The sequence below is a fragment of the Lissotriton vulgaris genome, chromosome 5 (genome assembly GCF_964263255.1).
Source record: "Lissotriton vulgaris chromosome 5, aLisVul1.2, whole genome shotgun sequence".
Lineage (NCBI taxonomy): Eukaryota > Metazoa > Chordata > Amphibia > Caudata > Salamandridae > Lissotriton > Lissotriton vulgaris.
Genome location: NC_141693.1, coordinates 1,724,015,922 through 1,724,038,672, shown reverse-complemented (window position 1 = coordinate 1,724,038,672; position 22,751 = coordinate 1,724,015,922). Strand labels below are relative to the sequence as shown.

The 22,751-nt window shown below is 46.5% G+C and overlaps 1 protein-coding gene across 1 annotated transcript in view; it reads right to left on the bottom strand.

The window, feature by feature from the left end:
- Positions 1–22,751, bottom strand: part of LSM12 (LSM12 homolog) — a 39,385-nt gene that overhangs the window by 5,763 nt on the left and 10,871 nt on the right. Inside the window, exons 2-4 of the mRNA XM_086923946.1 lie at positions 21,027–21,160; positions 3,369–3,478; positions 66–192 (exon numbers count right to left, since the gene is read on the bottom strand). Of these exons, the coding sequence (XP_086780072.1) occupies positions 66–192; positions 3,369–3,478; positions 21,027–21,160 (371 nt within the window). The remainder of the gene's footprint in view (positions 1–65; positions 193–3,368; positions 3,479–21,026; positions 21,161–22,751) is intronic.

Below are 22,751 nucleotides of genomic sequence, written 5' to 3'. Positions count from 1 at the left end.
CGTCTGCTTTTGCACTTCCTACAATTCAAATTTCAACACAATTAGGTACGTAAAAAATTACTTACTATTTTGCGTACATGACTCAATAAGCTGCCTTCTTTTCCTTTACAGTTGTCCACTTGGTATGGTGGCGAAATAATTACTTCTTCCAACACAACAATATTTTTCTCTTGCCATTTACAATCTTTAATGCTGTAGAGTAAAGGGAATGTAGTCAATACAGGGTAGGCTGAACTTCAGACAGTATGAACAGGTCTAGTACAGCATGGTATTTTCAGTAGAGTAAAGGCTTTCATAACACTTGTTGGAAGACAGGAAAATAACCAAGTTGTTTAATTTTTAATTCACAGACCAAAGATGCAAAAAGAAAAATAATTTTTCTGCATCAGTTGTCTACTGGCAGAGACCATACAATCCACAGCTTTGCATCTCACTTGTTTCAGATAAGACGGGTCTAGAGTCTTTAATGTTACTGGATAGGTAAAAAAAACAAAAGAATAAAAAAAATAAAAAGAATAAAAAATCCTGTACCATACATCACTTACCAATGAGCAAACATTTCTCAGCCGTTTCAGTGAAGTATTTGCTACTAAAGTTGATAATTACGTGGGAAAGCAACCCTAGGGCATCTACAATCTCAAACACGGATGCTCTCAACATTAGCCGTCATTTAAACCAGAGTGGTTAACTAATGACGTGATAGCCTCGGCCTCCTACCTTTAGGAAAATGGACTCTGGGTAGCTTAGCAGCTCTTTGGCAGCCTCGCGGCCTTCCCTTCTAGGAGATCTGGAGGAAAATGTGTCCAGGGTTGCAGAGTGGATTACTGACTGTCTGTGCTCTCTCTGCACTAAGTCAGCCAAAGCGGAGGAGAGAGTCCCCATCCAAGCCTTGGTTTACTCCAGATTTGAAGACTCTGAAACATGCTTGTAAAGTATTGGAGAGAGCATGGCGTTACAGCGGTTGTTTCACTGCCAAACTTGCTCTTAGAGCCAAACAGAAACTCTATTACGCGGCTATTGGTGTGGCCAAAGGCCAGTATTACTCCGCACGCATTGATCGGGCCAATAGCAATTCCAAATAAATGTTTGCAATCGTGCAGTTTCTTGGCCCCCAGGTCTCTGTGGTACCTTCCTCGATTACCTGGTGTAACACCTTGGCAAAATTCTTTAGGGACAAAATAATTAGCAGACAAGATACTCTTTCGACCACTTCCAGGAAGTTTATAGTCGCCTCGCTAGGGAAGCAGGTGGCAGAATCTGCCTCCATCTTTACCACATTTAGACCTGTTGACTTGCCTAGTTCTTTTAGAATCCTCAAGGCACTAAAGTCGGGAACACCCAACGACCTGTGTGCGGCTAGGGTTCTGTCTTAAGTGGCAGACACTATCAATCCAGAGGTAAATCTAATGGTCAACAATTTGCGAGGCATGCGTTCCATTGTCGTGGAAGCAGGCGCAGATTCTTCTCCTCCTCAAAAAGCAGTCACTTGACCCTCTGCTACCTGAGAACTACCGCCCTATCTCGCTCCTGCCAAGTTTGACTAAAGTTTGCCAGAAGGTGGTCACATCTCAGCTAACCAACTATGTAGAGGTGTCAGGCCTGCTTCATCCAGCACAATCTGGCTTCCACGCCTCGTATAGTACGGAGTCAGCATTGTTAGAGGCGAGCGGCAATCCGGGAGATTTTGAGTGCCGGCGGGAGAGTAGCTTTGGTTATGTTGGATCTCTCTGCAGCATTCGACATTGTGACCCACTCTTCTCCTTAAGCGTCTATTAGAAATTGGTATTTCTGGATCGGCTCTGCAGTGGATCAGTTCCTTCTTGGAAGGCCGGTCACAGCAGGTCTGGCTCCCTCCGTCTGCCTCTATGCAGGTGACAACGGGCGTGCCGCAGGGGTCATCACTTAGCCCCCTTCTTTATAACATCTATGTGACTACGCTGGTTTATCTCTCGGACTAAAGTGATGGCCCACGCGGATGACACGCAGCTTTGGTTTTCCTGGAGGAAGGGGGTGGGGGGCGACTCAGTTGTGGCTGCGCAGAACTGTTGGTCTTCTGTGTTTCACTGGCTTGCGAATGCACAGCTGAAGTGTAACAAAGGAAAATCTGAGGTGCTCCTTTATGGCTCGTTCACGGCGGACTTCAGAAAATGGATGTGGCCTCCTGGCTTTCCCCAGCCCACTGCGGGAAAGAGTGCAGCAAAAAATGTCGGCGTCTGGTTCGATGAAAATTTGAACTTTGACACAAGTGAAGAAATTGGCAGGGACCTGCTTTGGCACTTCGAAAATCTTGAGGAAGTTTCTCCCCCTTCTGCCTGTAAGTGCCAAGGAAACTGGGGTCCCTGCTTCGATCTTGTCCCGTGTGGACTATGCCAACGCTCTTTTGGTTGGTAGCCCAGGCTATCTTGTGAAGAATTTGCAAGTAGTCCAAAAGAAGGCAGCCAGACTGCTATTGTGTTGGTCATCTAGACAGTGTGCGCACCCACCTGCGTAACTGGCACTGGCTCCCAGTTGAATCTCAGCTAAAACTCAAAATGCTGTCCATCACGCATCGGGCCTTCTATGGCTCAGGCCCTATTTATCTCCAGAAGAGATTTGATTTTTATAAACCTAGGAGACAGTTGCATTCGTCTGATCAGTTACTGATACAGACCCCCAGGTTCAATCACCAAAGCCGGTCTGGCACGGAACATGTTGCCCGTGGTACTCTGGGGCACCCAGGGTCCATTGCTTTTTAAGAAAAACTAAAAACTTTGCTTTTTTAGCTTCTAATCTGTGTGCAGCTTTCTTTCTGGAGCAAGGGTCGGGACACTAGCGTAGCTGTGAGCTTTATAAATAAAATACCGCATAACAAAATATAACATAGCATAGAAACTAATTCATGCTGAAAGGTTCAGAAAAGGTTTGCGGTTTTGAGCAGAGCTATGCAACCAGTTGTACTTGCTGGAAAGCATCATGGAAAAGATACCAAATCTTGGAGAGCAGGATATAAATGCACATGTCAACTCATTTCAGACTGCATTCTGAACACATTGCTATTTAAGTGCTGGCATTTAGCTTGCAGCAGTCTAACACAGCAAAATAAACTTAGCATTAGAGCCACTCAAATTCAGTCTCAATAGTAATACATAAATGTACCCCATCAATCCACAGGGAAAGTGCTTGTGCGACTACAGTTTAAACCCATTTTAACCTGGATATATTCAAAACACATGTTTTCATAGGATGTCTATGTGACTGCAGTTAGAACCTTGCATCATTATGCCAGACCACTGATGGCATCAAGCACTACAGTCACTAAATACAGTTGGCTTCCGAAAGTGGAAGCCAAAGCCCATCTAAAAGGACAGGGAAGGAAGGGAGTCACTTACGTTTTGTGAATGGTCTGGAAAAGCTGCTGCCCATCAACAGAGACACCAGCACTAATTGCATACGCTTGGCTCAGCTTTTCTTCTTTTTCCATCTTTGCTCTATTGGCCAGCTGCGAAAAAAAGGGAGGAATTATCAATATAAACAGCAAAAGGGATGGCCAAACAGCAGTGGCGAAGCAATAGTGCTTTATCAAGTCAGCTCTTACTAGACAAGATATACATACACATATATATGTAGGATAGACAGGAAACGTAATTACTTAATAAAATGTGTATTACGTAAACTGGTCTTAAGACATCAAAAACCCCACACTGTTCAGAAGAACGTATCCGGTTGACAAATTAGAGCAGCTGGTTTTTTTTATGGGGGGGCAGGGTGTTCTGTATTTGCAGGAAGCATTTACAGAAAGTCTACTAGACTCCACCAGGGTCATCAAAATAAACAAACATTCACATTTTGGAGATCCCAAAGAGATACCCCAGGTTTGTAGATTCCTGTGGAGAGAACCAAGAAAATAGTCTTTTGAGAGGGAGTGGCTTGGCAATGGGAAAGAGTACAGTGCAAAAAAGCTTATGTTGTTCCCCTATTAAAACAGCATCAACGTTGGCTGTGCTAAAAATCTGCATTTCCAGGAACAAGCAGACCGGTAAAAAAAACGGTTAACATTTTTTCTAGCTACTAGTTCCAATTTTTAACCTGGTCTACTAAACAGCACATGCGGTCTAACGCAAGACATTCTTAGCTTACAATAGGCTTAGAGTCAGCAAATTGCTTAGCTTCATTGTCACTCATTTGCTTGCTTTTTGTTAGCCTGGGTGGGCCTAGCATACTTTTCTAGTGTTGGTTCCTCCCGAGGAGCACGGAATCATTACTTGTGTTCAACTGCTCATTTTTCAAACACTCCGTCAAGTACTCCACCAGAGAGCATGGTTTTCCATGTCTCCCTTATGTGCTTCTCTTCCTCCACCCAACCCCCTCTCCCACCCTCCCCATCCTGCCACAAACATAATCCTAGGCTACACATTGCTCGGTTTCCCTCAACGCTCCCTAAATGTGGCTTGCCTCGCCCTCTTGATCTCCCACTCACTGCTTTGGCCTCTTCAAGCAAAATGTTGCTTTCTCCGCCCAGGTTTCTCTATTAGCAAATCTCAAGAGCCAAATTATCACCATCCATTAATCCAGGTTCTCATTTTCCAAAACTAATCAGGGATCGACAAATTTACTCGACCGCTCGCAAATGCGAGTGAATTTCTTCAAGGGCGAGCCAGTTTTCAGGCCTACTTGACAGGCCTGGCGAGAGAAATCTGCAGCTGCAGTGCCAGATGCCAATTTGTGGGTCGAGTGCAATTGATGTTAGGTAGAGTAGAGAAGTCTACTTACTCGACCTGCAGGTAAAGTAAGATTTTTTAGATTTGTCGAGCCCTGCTAATGCAAGTTTTGTAAATGCTCCACAGCCCTATTTTGAACATCCACTGCAGGCCTTACCTTGGATACCATTAAATAGTACCATCTCACCCACTACAAACATGTTACACCTAGATATACCTCAAAACCCAAACTGTTACATAGCTGGGTCATGAAAACAAACTCTATAAACAAAACCAAAATAGGAACTAGTCTAGCTACCACTTTGGTTCTAGATTGATTACCCCAGTTCAATTAAAAGAATCTTTTTTGGCCATGTCAGGCCATAAACGAAAGTGAGCTGCTGAGAGCCAGGGCGACAGCTGCCAAGTGCTGCAGCCTGGGACTGATCTGGAGGCCTGCGGAGTTTACAGCGAGGCCCTAGTAGGAGCTGTGATAAACTCACCCACCCCCCCCCCCCCTCTCTGGGGGGGGGGGGGGGGGGGGGGGGTGAATTGGGTCGCCACCAGGCTTATTAGCAGAGGAGTGCGGTGCGCAGGGTCCCCTGGGAGAGGCCCAGGAAGGTGGGGCCGCAAAGGTAGCCTGTTCAGTGCTTCCGGGTGGCGCCAACACTGCGCCAGATCCATCCGCCAGGTCAGGCCGCGGTGATCAAAATCTGCAAGGGTAGGCGGCAGAGCAGTGGGACTTGCCGAGGTGGCCTGAACAATTCTTGCCTTCTGCCCGGAACTGCCACAACTGCGTGACGTGCTGCGCCTGGCTGAGAGAGGTACGGGCCGCGAGACGGAAGTGACGCTGCGGTCCTGCCTTGAGGAAGCCCGGATGAGGTGGCAGTGTTCAGTGCCATGCTTGGTGCCCCAGAGCTGGGGGTGGCGGGGCAGATTACCTATTTGGTGCAAGATTGCCTCAGGCCTGCTATATCTGGCACGTGGGAGCTTGCGCGTGGGTGGAGTGGCAGTGGAGGAGGGGCACGTGATAGCTCCGGGGCCTCTGACTTTTGAATGCGTTGCATGGCCTCCAGCTGCATACACAAAGCCCTGGACGCCCTGAAAACGGCATTTAAAAGGAGTAAGGTACCCTATGGGGGAAGGAGGGGGAGGGGGGGGGGGGTCACATCCGCCTGCAGAGGCGTCGGGCTAGGTCCCAGTGTGGCCTGCAGGGAGGTGGCTTTCCCCGGCCTCCACCTATCAAGAAGATATCGGGCAGTCGTGGTCAAGGGAAGACATGGCTGGGTTTACCATGCGCCTGCTGTGATCTGCGACCTGGCCCTCAGCACTAGGCCAAACTGCCCAATGATTATGGATAAGGGTCTGGGTGAGAGTGCCAAGCAAAGAATAATGGACAAATACAGGTGCCGGGGCCCAGGTTGTAGATCTCAGGGGCTCTACTAGTGTACCAGAAAATACTGCAGTGATGGCTGCAATTATGCAATCTAGGTACATATTAGATGTGAAAATAGGAGCTGTTGGCTCCTATGTCATGCTTATACATCAAGATCTGCACAATACTGTGAATAGAATCAGAGACCGAGACAAAGTTGTCGGGTGATAGATTCGGTCACCTCCCTCGGAAAAAATGTGTGCACCTTTGAAACCATCACAAGAGCCCTGTTGACGCGGTGTTGAGAATGCAGAAGATCGGGCCTGAAGGAACAACCACAGTTTCATGGGATTCCGCAAGGGCTGCAAAGGAGAAGACCTGGAGAAATTTCTTGGAACATGGCTTATGGATTAGCTTCCTCCAAATACCCGGTCTCAATGTTTCATCATAGAGCGATCACACAGGGTACTCCTTCAGAAACCTCCTCATGGGACCAGGCTGAGACCGGTTATAGCCTGGATCCTGAATTACCACGATCGGGTTGTTATCCTGTAGCAGGCCAGATTAAAGGATCCCTTATCCTACACCTCTCAAAGTATTCTCATCTTTACAGAACATTCTAAACTAGTGTAACAGCACTGCCAGTACTTTTTGGAAGCAAAGGTCCTCCTGCGCGACCAAAGATCCCTTATGCTTTACTATTCCTGGCACGGCTTAGTGTGACTTCAATCAGGCTCGCTCTTCTTTGAATCTGCAGAAGTCTTTGCATGGACAGATGAAAAGATAGAGGTTAAGCTGCATACCCCGCTGCGCCTCCACTCAGACTCATTCTCCAGCAACCCGACTCACAAGCACTCCAAACCTTAAAGAAAACGCAACCATAGATCCAGATCACAGCGACGCTCCCAGTCGCACACGGAGCGAACTTGGAGAACAGTTAGGTTCAATGCCAATCAATAACTGGGGCAATATGCAAGACATACAGATGCTGATGGCAAAACATTGGAAGTGATAAAGCAGAACAGTTCCTAGTGCATTGTAGGTGGACGTGAGATTAGTGTGTAGTGGGTAACAAACTAGGAGCAGAATGAAATTTCCTCCTTTCGGAAAGAAGACCCTCACCACACTCCTGCCCCCCCCAATGGGATGTCTTGCTTCATCATCGGGTCGGCGCAGCAATACCAGATCGGCACCTTTGACGGGGTCTTTTAGCGGAGATCTTCATTTCCTTTGCCGTAAGGTGCCGTGCGTGTGAGGGCTAGTGAGTGTAGGAGTGAATTTAAAACAGAAGGAAATGGTCCACCCAACAATTACTTTAATGTTCGTGGCCACTTTCCTGGTTAAAAATACCTGAAAGTCGTGCACCCCTGTTATAAGGTCACAGGGCTGCGCGCATCTGGGGGTCAACATGTTTCTTGCCTATAATACAATTAGAAGGCAATTCTTCAGGACCAAATCAAGATCTATCACACTTTTTGGTGGTGGTACACTATTATATATTGGAGTGACCACCCATACAGCACCCTCAAAAGTGGTACCTGCAGATCTATGAAGTCAACCCAGTCTGGGTCAGAGAGTTATTACATCGGTGGCTAGCGAGCTCAAACACTGTACTACAGTGTCTTGGACATCCGCGCTCAGAGTCGGCAGACCTACCCCAGATCCGCCGGTGAAAAAAAAGATTGGAAGTGCTATATCCCGCCAGAGGACATAATAAGACTCTAGGGGTTACATCTGACACTTTAACGGGGATACATTTGAGTGGGCAGGGGACTGGCTACCGTTGGGGTCAGAACCATAACCACACTGCAACAGATGATTTAACTGGTATGAGTTATAAGGGGTGGGGTGTGGGTGTTGGGTAAGTTATTGTTAATATCTGTGCCATGTCAAATCATCATTTCCAGAATACCACCCCCAGTACAGTCCACACAGGTTTACTCCACAACACATACCGCCTGACCTGATGCCCACAGGTATGACCGATGCTCTGGGAGGTGGGCTCCAGATGGGTAGCTGAAACTTTAGAGGAGTCGTGGGACAAAATAAAAAAGGGGTGCTATTTTCCGCCAGGCTAAACGATACCAATCTGATTTCATGATGTTACATATGACTCACCTTATGGGCACAAAACGCCATGTCTCTTGCTTTGGTTACGCTCAGGTCTTCCACGCATGGTTCGGTAGGGCTCCCCGGTGAGTGGCTATCTTAATTCATTGCAGAATTCTGTATACACATAATCTATTCTGGATAGATCCCAGGGCAGATACAGTCATAGCGGGCACACTATACAGGGGAACAACTGGTACTAAGTTACATCTAAGCTCCCACCCCTTCACATGGAAGTTAGTGGAGCGGCTGACGTAGTTTTGGATAGAGATACAGAGATACCCAACGGACTGACTTGCCGGGGGGCAGGTATTGGAGTGGCGTGATAAACATGACCCGGGACAGTTGGCGATTGACAGGGGAACTGCTGTCGATACCCGACTCCTGTTTTAAATCCCTAGTGGATGAGATGGGGTGGATGGACACATTGAGGAGACTTCAGCAGGCGACTCAGAGGGACACAAACTACTCTGGGGTACATGACTTGTTTTCTTGCCTCTACTATTTATTTATGACCTCCAGAGACAAGAGATAGGACAGCCGAAATTCTGCCCAGGGGCCTATCTGATCATTCACCGGAGACACTTGGGCTGTGGATTAGACTAGAGCGACCCGCCTTTTGCTTGAGTCTCTCTACATGACACCTCCACGATGAACCCTATAGGGCACACATACACCAGGTGATAGATTAATACCTAGTTAGTAATGTAGGTTCAGTTGCATCAAAATGGATTCTATGGGAAGCTATGAAGCAGACGCGGAGAGGCATTGACATAACCTACTGTGCGGCGCAACATAATCACCACATTGAGAACCGGACACAGTCTGAAGCTCAGATCATGGACCTGGAGCAACACAACCGGGAGGAGAAATGGAGCCAGGTGCGCCACCAGATGCTTCTGGATGGCATCTAAGAGTAGGATAAGACAATGGATGAATACATCAGTAAATTACTACACCACCTGTGCCAACATGCGTTACACCCTGTGGACCTCGCAGGTATTTACAGCTCAGATGGAGAGTTGCTCAATGAGCCACCCCAGATCGCTGCCAGACTTGGGGCCTACTATACAGAGTGGTACGCCCCCTATGGAGAACATATCAGAAGTTATTGTACATCGGTTTTTTTGGAGACTTGTAACAAAAAGCCTGGTCATATGCAGCTCAAGCTGAATTAGGCACCCCCCTCACACTTTAGGAGCTAGGTGCCGCAGTGATGGACCTACATACAAGCAAGGTACCAGGCCCCAATGGCTTCCCATGTGAATTCTTCAAAATCTATCATTCCAAACTTGGAACCCACTACCTGGAGGTGGTCAATGAGACTGTGGAAGTGGGTCAACTCAACCCAGATTGGAGACCCACTGAGGTGGTGGGGTTCCTCAAAACCAGTAGACCTCCCTAACACGCCTCATAACGTCCCATTTCTTTGTTAAATATTGAAGCTAAAATATTTGTAAACGCTCTCGCCAACCGCATAATGCCGTATATAACAAAGTTAGCACACCTGGATCAAACGGGATTTATGCCTTACCGAGCCACGCCGCACAATATCCACTGTGCCCATAATGCTTTAGCGCACTACGACCGTCCTGCCGCACTTCTACTAGCAGATATAGACATGGTGTTTGATTCACTTAGTTGGCAATATCCCTTTATGCTTCTGCGACACCTTGACATTGGCTCTCTTCCTCTCATAAATCCATCTCCTATACACAGATCTCGCAGTGTTGGTGCATGTGGCAGGGGCGATATCTCACTATCTCCATAAGCAGAGGCACCCATGAGGGTTGTCACCTAAACTCATACTTATTTGCCCTGGCAATGGAACAGAATAGAATAGACGCCCAGGTGTGTGTGGATTTCTATGGTCTGATTGTCTAGCACTATGTGCAGACGATGTCCTATTTTTTCCCTCAGTGACCCCCAATAGGACATGGCCAAGATTACGCTGTATCATGTAGATCTTCGGAGAGACTCTGCCCTCTTTACGAATGCCCGCAAATCAACTCTAGGGTCTGGGGGTGGGGGGGATTGCATTGGGCACATGGTCCAAAGAGGTTACAGTTGCCACAGAGTATCTATTATATCTGGGTGTCGGTCAGCTTCCCAACCTAAGGGAGAAAAGGATTGTCCCTGTGTGGTCACAGTCAAAGAGGACACAAGGTCATAACCCCAACTGCTGCTGCTGTCCATATTTGGAAGATCTGGCATTTTTAAAATGATCGCTTTCACGTGTCTTATACCAGCTGCAGAATTACCCATACCAGATTTTGAAGGCGTGGTTCAGACATAAATGAGACCATGGGGCAGTTTTCCGTGTGGAGGGAGGGAGGGGGGGGGGGGGGTTAGATCGGCCCCGGTGGCCTTGCGAACCAGTTTTCAAATCTACATACTGTGGGATGATGGACACTGCAGACGTTTCATCATATTATGCCGCCTTCCACCTGCTGTGCTAAATGAATGGTGGTATGAGGATAGATGTGACCCAGCATATGCTGTAGAGCATTGGATAATTGGAGACACCACCCTCCATACATATCGATATGCTGGACCACGCTTCAGACGTTGCTGCGGGCATCAAAAGTAGTGTTCGAAACAATCACTAAGCAAGATAGGATGGTGGGGTACATTAAACAGGGTGACTCCTTTGTGGCTCAATTGCCTCATGCCCCAACTGGCTGCGTTGACAGGCTTTCAGGGATGGGACCATATAAGCATCTCCACGCTCGGGCGGTTACGAGAGGACAGGTTTTAAAGTCGTTCCAAGAGCTTCAATAGGAATATGGTATACCCTGTACCCAGTTTTACAAATCTCAAAGTACAAAATGCCCTGACTCAGTACATCACATCTAGAAGCCCTACCGAAATTTAATCAGATAGAAGCAAAGGTGTTTAAGGAGGACCTTGGGGACCACAAAATCACGACAATAAATCAATCCCTTATAACTAACAGCCCCACTACAATAGGCACAGAGAAATATGGCACCAAGATCTGTGTCTGCTTGGCCAAGACGATTGGACTGAGGCGTTGGAATCCCCGCTAGGTAGGGCCATCGCCTCACGACAGACTGATTCAGTTTAAATACTTACACAGGATGCATTATACTAGATACAGGCTCTGGAGGGCAGGACTCGTGACCTCCCCTACATGCATGCGATGGGGGGGGCACGGACCATGGACAGTACCTTTATGCACATGATTTGGCATGGTGCTGCACTAAATTCTTGGCGGGGTTATGGCATAGCTCTGAGGTACTGGGTTGAAACACCCCAATGACACCATGACTGGTCCTTTTACACATCAGAGGGAATCACTACAAGCAGCACCTACTGTTTTTGGGTCACACATTAGCGAAGCAGGATATCGCTAAACAATGGAAGGCCACCTCTCCCCCTTCGCTGGCTAGCTGGCAAAGGGGAATAGATAATTGTATGGGTATGGAGCTGCCTATATTTAAAGCTAGGGGATTTGTGCAGAAACCGCCCAAAACATGGAAGGGATGTGCAGACTAGCAAGGTCTCTTGATCGAGCCCACAATCCCGGTGTAAATAGAAAGAATAAAGGGGCATTGGTTAATATCTAGATCACAGTGGCTGGGGGCACAAAACATGAAAGATTGTGAAAAGATTTAGCACATTTGGCGACAGCTCGCGATGTTAAAGCAGTGTTTTCACCCTATTTTCTGCTTCTTTAATGTTGGTTGACGAAATGGCTATCAACATTATAAATGCAATACATGATCTGGCAGGATATACTGAAGCAATAGGCCGAACCAGCTGATGTGGCTGCTGGCAATGCAAATTATTTTAGAACAAGCATTTGCAATGCAGTAGGTCTCGCATTAGGAAAGTTTGAGCTAATGGTCTTGTAAATGACTTTTTATTTATGTTGGTTTTGAAAATCGCGAAATTAATAGCTTTGTCATTTAAAATGCCAATACTTTATCTTTTGCAATTGTGACACCTACAGCATTTGTAATGCAACATATTTTGTATTTAAGTGACTTAGATGTACAGATATTACAAATAACAATGGCTTTTCATTTTTTTAAATAATTAATACTTAAATAAAATTTATTGTAATGTATAATGGCAATAGCTTAAACTTTTGTAAATAACTTTTGTGAAGATTATGTTGTGTATTTTATGACGAAAATCCAAGAACATAAGTGAAATATTAACATCTTTTTGTGACATTTGGAATAAAGTTTTAAACCTTGAGAGAACATTTGAACCAGTTGTTGAATGGTTGCACAGATTCATACTGTGGTGGCGCCGAGTGATGTGGTGGTGACGAGTGATGCTGTGGCGTTCAGTGATGCTGTGGTAGCGCATAGTGATGTTGTGGTGCCCCGAGTGATGCTGTGGTGCCTCTGAGGGATGCTGTGGTGGTGCGATAGATAGAGTGAGGGCGATAGATGTGGGTGTGTGGCTGTGGCTATGTGTGTGGGTGGTTGAGAGTGTGGCTGTGGCTATGTGTGTGGGTGGTTGTGAGTGTATGGCTGTGGCTATGTGTGCAACGTCCCTAATACCCTGTGGGATGCAGATCACACTGGTAGTCAGCTAAGATGGAGTCTGAGCCTGAAGTGAGCAGTCTTTAACCAGCTTGGAGCACGGGAAGCTCCCGATGGTGTGAGACATTGCTTCACACTAAGTGTAGTGCCTCTGCCTCGAGGCATGCTGGTCACTAAAAAACAACTTCAGAAACATGAGGTTCCACGCCTCCTGGGGGCATGAAGTGAGCCACCTTTAACCTGCTTGTAGCACACCAAGCGCCCGATGGTGTTTCTTGTGGCAAGCCTGAACATCTAACACAGAGAAAGCCCTCCAGGACCACTGATGGACACCCCTGGCTTAGAAGATGTTTTTAGTTTGCCCTTGCCCTTCAGTAGTTGGGAGGGGTACTGAATGGCAAGGCTCAGGGTCCAACCAAGTTAAGGTTGTCTGGGGGAGGGCTTATGAAGTTGCAATGTTATCAACATCACATTAATACGTAGCAGCGGTGGTCTTTGCGGGAAGAGATAAGGGGCAGCTGCTGGGAGAAAAATGCGAAAGCATGGCGTGGGATCTTCGAAACAAGAAAAACTAGGAGTAAGTGTACACTTTGGGTAATTTCTTGGCATTGCTGTGGGGAGGGGGAGAAAGGGGGAAGAAAAGTGAGGCCGGGTGTGCTGGGGAGAGTAGAGATGAGGCCGTGACAAGTGAAGTGAATAATTAGGGGAGGAGAACTGGCAGAGGCCTGCCGAGCGCACGCTGTGGAAGCCTGTGGGAGGGAGGCTGATGCCTTTCATGTGGGGAAATGCGTGTGCTTGTGGTCACGTGATTCTCGTGAACTCTTGGAAATCCGCTTTTGAGAGCCTTGGGTTTAAGTCTTGGTTTAGCGGCATTACTCGCATATTCATTCCTGCGGATTGGAATAGGCGAGACCTAAAAAACACAAAGTAAAGATGGCTAGGTCTTGAACCTAAAAATGGCTCTATTTTAAGATAAAACTACGCAAACAGTTAAAAATAGTAGCAATACCAGTTGCTGTAGTCAAAAACCACAATAGCCTTACATTGATTTTCTGCCTCCCACTGCAGCTTTAAGAAAGGAGCCCACCCTAAAACAAATTTCATAGCTATTCAACTGTTGCAAGTGGTAAAACGCCTCTGCAGTTTGATGGCATAGGTTATTCAATGGCTTGAGGCAGTGTCTGAACAAAGGACTAAAACATTTACAAGTAAACAAAATTCAAATGAGTTTATTCTGAAGAGCCATCACTGGGGCAGGTCAGAGAAGTGCACCTCATAGGGCTAGAATTATCCCAGAAAGACCAGAGCCACAGAATCGTGCCTGCTCTAAGGCAGAAGAGGCTAGATATCTCCCAATGCGCAAGATCAAAAGACAGATATACTGGAGGTTCCACAGAAGAGAGACCTGTGAACGATTAACACGGATTTCAGCAATTCAGTGTTCAACCTACTTGTAAGAAGGTGATCTAAGGGACTGCTCTTAACCCATGCCTGGTTGCCCTTACTGATGTTCTGAGGCATCAAACTGGGTGAGCAAACCCAATGTATAGAAATTGTTAGAGATGCAATTTAACCGTGGAATGGTACTTCTCTTATCCAAGCTAAGACAATCTGAGATCTTTCTGTATACGGATGCCTCTGGGTTAGTCCAAACGCTAAACAACAACAAGAGATGGGCCAGACTGATCATCTCATGGCCTCTCTTGTGGGCAGGTCAGCCAACTTTGGATTCCTCTGCATGAATACTGCTTTCTACCTCCCTGTTACAGACTCACACTGGCGTTACCCAACAAGCAGATGGCACATTGTGCCCAACCTCTCAGATATAAATTAACTGCTAATCTTGCCCCTGGCCTTCTCTGTCATATTAAGGATGCAAGTATGCAGACCCAGAATGATGAGGATTTGGTACCGACTGTTAAAGGACTTTTTAGGGTGCTTTCCGAATTTAAATAAAAAGGTTATAAGTTATGGGTACAATTTAGGGGTAAAGCAGATCTTATCCCGGTAGAGGGTCTAGGGCAGGGGTCCCTATTGTTTCTGTAGTGAAAGCTACTTCCGACTAGTGAAAAGTATAGAGAAATACTGAAGGCTAAGCAACTTGTGCATGGTTACCAGACACACTCATGCCCAGCTCCAGCGACTAAGCCTAATGTCCATAGAGCAGATACTATGGTTTGAACAAAATACTTTTGACTACCAGAGGCAATGACAGGACTGCTATGTGGGTCAGTGAGTGTTGTCTTTTTGGGGGGTGTGTGCCTAAAAATGTGTGTATGAATGGGATGAATGTGTATGGAGACGGAGCGTTGTCTGCACTTGTAGCATCATATGTGGCACAGTTACATGTATAAACATAATACAAACAAGCATTAATTTTTTTAAACAGGAGAAATTTCAAGCGCCTATACCATGCAGTAAAAATGTTCATATTATGAACATTTTCTGCACTTTAAATCTGATTGAAATTTTAGTTATAAATATGGCACAGCATCTACCAGCCACTGGGAGCAAGATACGTGCTGTGTAAAGGTGACACTTTGAAATGGGAGAAAATGAAACTGAAGAGGTAGCTTTGTTTATATGTTTATATGGATACCACAAAACTCATTTAAGTTTTACTGCAGCGGACATTCGGCCGGGGTGCGGCCGAATCGGACGTGTGCGCAGATCGGACAGCCCCCGGCCGTACTTAGTCACTCTTTTGTTGATTTGTAATTACTGCTCATAAGGGGCACAAGAGTGGCCTTACAAGCCCTTTCTCTCTTGTTGATTGCATATACGTCCTCTGCACACGCCCACTGAATTCCGACGCATGGAAAAGGTTAATCCTATTTCCAAGTGTCACATTTACAAACACTAGGCGTCTTGCTCCCCACGGCTTCTAGATAAGCTAACACATACAACTGAAAAATACAGCCATTTGGTTAAATGGGAGGAATTTCAAGTGAAGAAACATGCTTTTGAGATGTAATTGGCTTAATTAAAAAAATAAGGACTAGTTCTTCAGTTATAAATATGATAGTCTCTACTGGGAGCAAGAGGTCTACTATTTGTAAAGGGGACACTTTCAAATGGGAGAAAAAGTTACCTTAAATAAAAATGTAACTTCATTTTAACTTGCTACCATTTAATGGCATTCAGAAACATTGTTCATATTCCAATATGGAGTTGATAAGGGTTAAATACCCAACTGGTTCAAGTCTTCACCTCTGAGCCCTGTGTCACAAATCCTACTGCCCATGCCATTGCAATGTGTCCAGCCTCCCATGGCCCCTCATCACTGGAGCTCACTGCACCAGTTTAGCACTTGCTTTTATCTCTTGGACACACGCTTTGCATCCTTCGAGGCCAACATAACAGGTGATATGCCGCTGCCTGCACATTTAACAGAGTTTAGCACAGTATACCATGGACAGGTTTAAAATTGCTATCATCTGCCTATGATTTCAAAGACCTGAATGCAAGATAGAGGCTGGAGAATAAGCAAGTGGGAAATCTCCTGTGCATATCCCAACCTGCATCATCAATTAATTGCGTATGCCTTCAATATGTTTAAACATTAGCAGTAGTACACTTTACTTAGGGCTTTAAGTGGGCCGGGTCCAAGCAGGTGCTGCAATGGGTGCCGATTGAGATCTTGGGACTTTAACGTTCACAAAGCCAATAGTTATGGCTTTTTGTAGATGTAATGTTAGTTCTGTTATATATCTGGTACTAACAGCAGTAACAAAATGCCAGCTTACGTCTCCTAAGCCATGCCATTTCTTTTTTGCGTAAGCCATCGCCATGTTCAAACATTATCAGTACTACACTTTACCTAGGGCTTTAAATAAACCGGGTCCAAACAGGTCTACGCACACACAAGCTCACAACCGCGCTCACAACCACACACACAACCCCACGCGCTCACAACCACACGCGCTCACAACCACACGCGCTCACAACCACACACACACAACACTCACACTCTCACCCCCTCACATCAAAACACGTCACTCAGCCTCTTACAACCCCACAAACACTCAAATAATGCTCAGCTTCACACTCCATCATCACACAATAACCAAAAGCTCACTCACGCCGCCGCCACTCACTCACGCCGCCGCCACTCACTCACGCCGCCGCCACTCACTCACGCCGCCGCCACTCACTCACGCCGCCGCCACTCACTCACGCCGCCGCCACTCACTCACGCCGCCGCCACTCACTCACGCCGCCGCCACTCACGCCGCCACTCACTCACTCACTCTGCCGCCGCCACTCACTCACTCTGCCGCCGCCACTCACTCACTCTGCCGCCGCCGCCACTCACTCTGCCGCCGCCACTCACTCTGCCGCCGCCACTCACTCTGCCGCCGCCACTCACTCACTCTGCCGCCACTCACTCACTCTGCCGCCACTCACTCACTCTGCCGCCACTCACTCACTCTGCCGCCACTCACTCACTCTGCCGCCACTCACTCACTCTGCCGCCACTCACTCACTCAGCCGCCACTCACTCACTCACTCTGCCGCCACTCACTCACTCACTCTGCCGCCACTCACTCACTCACTCTGCCGCCACTCACTCACTCACTCTGCCGCCACTCACTCACTCTGCCGCCACTCACTCACTCACTCTGCCGCCACTCACTCACTCACTCTGCCGCCACTCACTCACTCACTCTGCCGCCACTCACTCACTCACTCTGCCGCCACTCACTCACTCACTCTGCCGCCACTCACTCACTCACTCTGCCGCCACTCACTCACTCACTCTGCCGCCACTCACTCACTCTGCCGCCACTCTCTGGCCTTCTCATTCCCCGTTCACTTCTTTTCTCCCATACCGATCTGCTGCTCTCTTCCACTACCTCCTTCTCTAGCTCCGTTATCTTCTCTTCTCCTGTGCCGATCTGCTGTTCTTTTCATCCCGCCTCCTTCTTTAACTCCCTGGTCTCTTCTCCTGTGCTGATCTGCAGCTCTCATCCACCCCACCCCCTTCTTTAACTCCCTGGTGTCTTCTCTTCTCCAGAGCTGATCTGCTGCGCTCTTCCACCCGCATTCTTCTCTAGCTCCCTGTTCTATTCTCCTGTGCTGATCGGCTGCTCTCTTCCACCTGCTTCCTTCTTTAACTCCATATTTGCTTCTGCTGTGCTGTTATGCAGCTCTCTTCCACCCACCTCCTTCTACAACTCCCTGTTCTCTTCACCCAAGCTCATCTGCTGCTCTCTTCCACCTGCCTTCTTCACTAGCTCCCTGTTCTCTTTTGCTGTGCCGATCAGCTGCTCTCTTCCAACCTGCCTCCTTTAACTCCCTGGTCTCTTATCCTGTGCTGATCTGCAGCTCTCGTCCACCCCACTTCCTTTAACTCCCTTGTCTCTTCTCCAGAGCTGATCTGCTGCTCTCTTCCACCCGCCTTCTTCTATAACTACCAGTTCTCTTTTGCTGTGCTGCTGCTCTCTTCCACCCAAACTCCTTTTTTCATTGGCTTGTGTCATTGTCCTTTATAAATGCTGGCTTTTGATTTGTTAATAGTCTTGATAGTCCCTCCTTAGTATTGCCTTGTCTTCATTTGTAACCTCCTGTGAGGACTGGCCCTTTTACTTCGGTTGTTACACTGCACATCATATTTTGTCTGTAAGCGCTATTTTTCTTAATGAGTTTCTCCTACTGCAGGCATGACATGCTTTCCTTCAAAATTCGGTACAAAAGGGGGTGGTGATGGACGGAGCATCTGAATCAAACACTCACACCCAGTCAAAAGATCTGGGTTTAATCCATCACCGTTCTTTAGCCCACTCTGCCACCCCAGTTCAGACATGGCTATATGCAAATCAGTCTGACCCTATGCCTCATGGGAACAGTCCAGCCCGAACTGCCAAGCCATGTCTTCCCTGGACCGGAAACAAGCTTCCGAGGACCAGTTTCTGGCATTCCAGCCGTCTTCAGCCCGGCTTGCTTGAATCCAGTGGCAAAGTGAGCAAGGGACTCACGTCTGAGCATACCCTGCCACACTTATGGTGGCCAAAAGGGGGTGGTGATGGACGGAGCATCTGAATCAAACACTCACACCCAGTCAAAAGATCTGGGTTTAATCCATCACCTTTCTTTAGCCCACTCTGCCACCCCAGTTCAGACATGGCTATATGCAAATCAGTCTGACCCTGTGACTCATGAGAACAGTTCAGCCCGAACTGCCAAACCAGGTCTTCCCTGGACCGGAAACAAGCTTCCGAGATGGGGTGGCAGAGTGGGCTAAAGAACGGTGATGGATTAAACCCAGATCTTTTGACTGGGTGTGAGTGTTTGATTGATTCAGATGCTCCGTCCACCACCACCCTCTTTTGTACCGCTTCCTTCAAAATTCAGCATGCCATGCGCACTTTCACTTTTCAAGCAGCCCGGGGCAGTGGCAGCCGCTTCTTTGAATTGAAATGAGTCTAGCATTTACAAGAATTTTTTTGTTTTGTTTTTTTAAGCGCTCTGGGACACAGTCAACACAAAACTAGATGTCCACCTTCTATTAAAGCGACCCCAAAACACAAATTCTTTCACCAAATGACCAAGGAAGAAAAGTACCATTAAACTGAAAAAAACACAAAGCATTCAATCATATCTGCAAGTATTAAATCATCCCTCCTCAAGAAATCACACCTGATCAAGCATTTTTTATCCATGGAATCATGCTCAGTGCTTTGAAACCTGGTCATTGCAACCATTGTTGAGTCAAACAATGTGCTCAACGTCGAACACATTTCCCAGTTTGTTTTATTGCAAGTAAATGAGTGGAAACAAGACCACAAGACCATTACAACCACATGTAAGTAAGCCACAATTTGGATGACAGTTAATCTGAGCTCACGCCAGCCAAAGCCCCAAAACGTCCTTGAACCACAGCAGAGAAATGCCAGTCGTCAGTTAATAACTTAATATACAAATCTAGATGGCCCTCTGCAAATAACCATATTGCACCCGAGAACGGATCACAGGGCTAGAGCTAACAAGAGATGTAGTCATGGATCACTTTCATTCCTGCAACACTAAGCTACCCAAGTCACTTAAGTTACAAAAAATAAAAATAAAAAAAATCAGGAAGCCAGATTATGCTCCAACTTGCATACTGGCTGATGAGGGGTGGTGCCCCGAAACCGGTCCCGGGATGCTGGTTTCTGGTCCAAGGAGGACCTGGCTTCACAGTTTAGGCTTGACTGTTCCCATGAGGTATTGGGTCAAGACAAATTTGCATACGACTGGTTCTAAACTGTGGTGGCATGGTGAGCGAAAGACTATGGATTTAACACAGATCTTTTGACGGGGGATGAATGTTTGATTTGCTCGGCTTTCAGTCTATTTGCTGTCTTGTTTGCCAACTTGCATACAGGCACACATTACACCAGCACCAAAGGCATTACGCAGGCTCCCAATCAAAATATTCCATCTTTCACAAGTTATCTAGGGCAAATATCCAAGATACCAAAACAAACTTCACACACAAACTAGATTTGAAAAAGAAAACCATGCTCGATAGCAAAGCTTATTACTTATCACACTTTCACATAGATTAAACATGGAATGTCGATAGAGTCCAGGGCCCCACTGCCCATGCATTAAGGCAGAGCTAAAAGACTAGAGAACCTAACTGTTGTGTAATGGTTTAATCTGAAATAATCCAAAAACATGACCAGGGCCATTCAAGCACTGGTCAGACCAACTTCCTCATACAATTCTTAGCATCAATATAAGGAACACAGTGATTAAGAAAACACTTGAGGATATTCAAAATAAAAAATACAGCCCTTTATTCCTTGCAAGCCAAAGAGCTACTCAACACAGTTCTCTAAATAAACAGTCTCTAAATGACATTTGTATCTGCCCAAAAATCTAGCTTATGTATTGCTTCTAAATCCACAGGGTAGAACTATTTAATTGAAAAAATGCTTCCACAGAACACACTTAAAACCACAAGCAATAGATATATATTGATAACACATGGTACTTGAATAGATGCAAAGAAATTCCGTTGTTCGCAAACATTCACTGTAAGAGGAATTAACAAAAGCCAAAGGGCTTCCTCAGGCGTTGCTATCAAATACTGACTAATGGATTTTATTACTTGTGATCAGGAACAAATGAATGAGGATTCAACTGCTAAGAAGGAATCTGTTTATTCTTGTCTACTGAGAACTCTGAAGCCCCTTACAGTGGCAGGCTGCAAGGCATTAATGCGATTTGCAACCAAGTTTGCACTGAAAAGATGTTCACAAATGGTCATGCTGCACTATAACAGGCATTTCTGCAGCACACTAATTACAAACCAAGTACAAAGCAATAGTAGCAACAATGTAGAAATTAAAATGTGCTTACCTTGGCAATATTAAGTGATGCTAAAGGAGGAGGGGTTTCTGTGCGGTCAGTAATTACTTGCACATCTGAGACATATTGTAGATTTAGCAGCAAGATATCTGCGTGGTTAGGTTTGCCACTAGACGAAGGGCATTCTAAAACAAATAGTTAAGGATAATACTTATGAACAAAAGTTTCTGCACGTTAGGTCACAGTCCATTGGTAAACCCAAGACAGTAATTACTCCAACGACGTCAACTCCCATCATCCTCCTAAAGATTCTGAACATCTGCCGCCTCACCAAACTGGCTCTGTGCGTAGGTTCAGAGGCCAGACACACAACTCTATTTTCACCTCCAGTGCCTGAATCAAATTCAGCCACACCACAGAACTCACCTGGACGGACCACACCATCGTACACTTCACCATCTACAAAGCCCAGCTCACCATCACCAGGCGTCAAATCTCCCACTGCAACATGGTCACTGAAACTCAGTGGTCTCAGGCCCTCACTACCTCCCAACGCCTTTACAGACCTGGACCAGGCCTTCCAGAACTTCTCTGCCAGTACAGAATGGCCCCACTCAAACCTACAAAACCCAACTAGACTTCCAAACATGCCAGCTGGTATACTGCAGAACTTCGGACCACCAAGCGCAACTGCCACCAACTGGAGAAACGATTGGCTAGTTTCTTGGAGGCGCGCAACAGAGCAACACACAACAGCCCTCAGCAACTATCACTGGCACATCAAAGGAGTCCAGCCAGAGTCAGCCCATCTGTGCCCGTCCGGGCCAGGCCGGGACATAGGGCACAAAACTCTGCCTCTCCCATTGCACAGGTATGACGCTATCTGGGGAGTCTCTTAGAGCGCTACGCCCCGCTAGACATGAGAAATGCATAACGCTGAACCCATTGTGTGCTGGAACACAAACTTGCCCTGAGTGTTCTATCACTGTCAAATCACCAGCCTTACCCGGATACTTCTCACGGCCCCTCCCATATAATCCCATGGCAGGAAGACTGTTCTAGTACTTTTACAGTCAGTCATAAGCTTTTATTCGATATGCAGAGATATCTTATAAGCACATTTAAAATACAATCAATACAGTGTACAAAAAAAAAAAAAACATTGCCACAAGAAGTCAGTATGAAATATTAAAAGAGATAAAAAGATATAAAAGTCCGTTAATAAATTAGCTAAAAAGAGAATTAAACAGCTACTGACAATCTCTTACATCGAAAAAGCCAAAACTGCTTTAAAAATTTAGCTAAACCACACACAATGGGGGGAGAGGTGTCCGTGCTTAGGATACGCAAGGCTACTAAATGACTGCGTGTGCCCATATTACGGCAAAGTGGTTTCAGCCAGAATCTTCTAGGCCTTGCATAATCCGGGCATTCAAATAAAACATGCGCAATGGACTCAACCCTACTCGGGCAACATGCACAGTTAGGAGAAATACGGTCCGCCATTGCCCATTTTGATACCAGAGCGCCCAGCGGGAGGGAACCAACTCTGAATTTAAAATAAAGAGCTCGGTCGAAGGGGAGAGTGATCAAGTCCAGATAGGGTTCAGTAGCAACAGTGTCTTTAATTTGTAAAAAGGCGGCCGTGGACCTGCAGTGGTTGGAGTTTGTAATTAGACGCTCCGCAGTCCATTTCCAATAAAGCGCCTTGACAACTTCTTTTGGGGGGGCTGAACGGGATGACCAGCAATCTCCTAGTCCAATATTCTCCAAAAG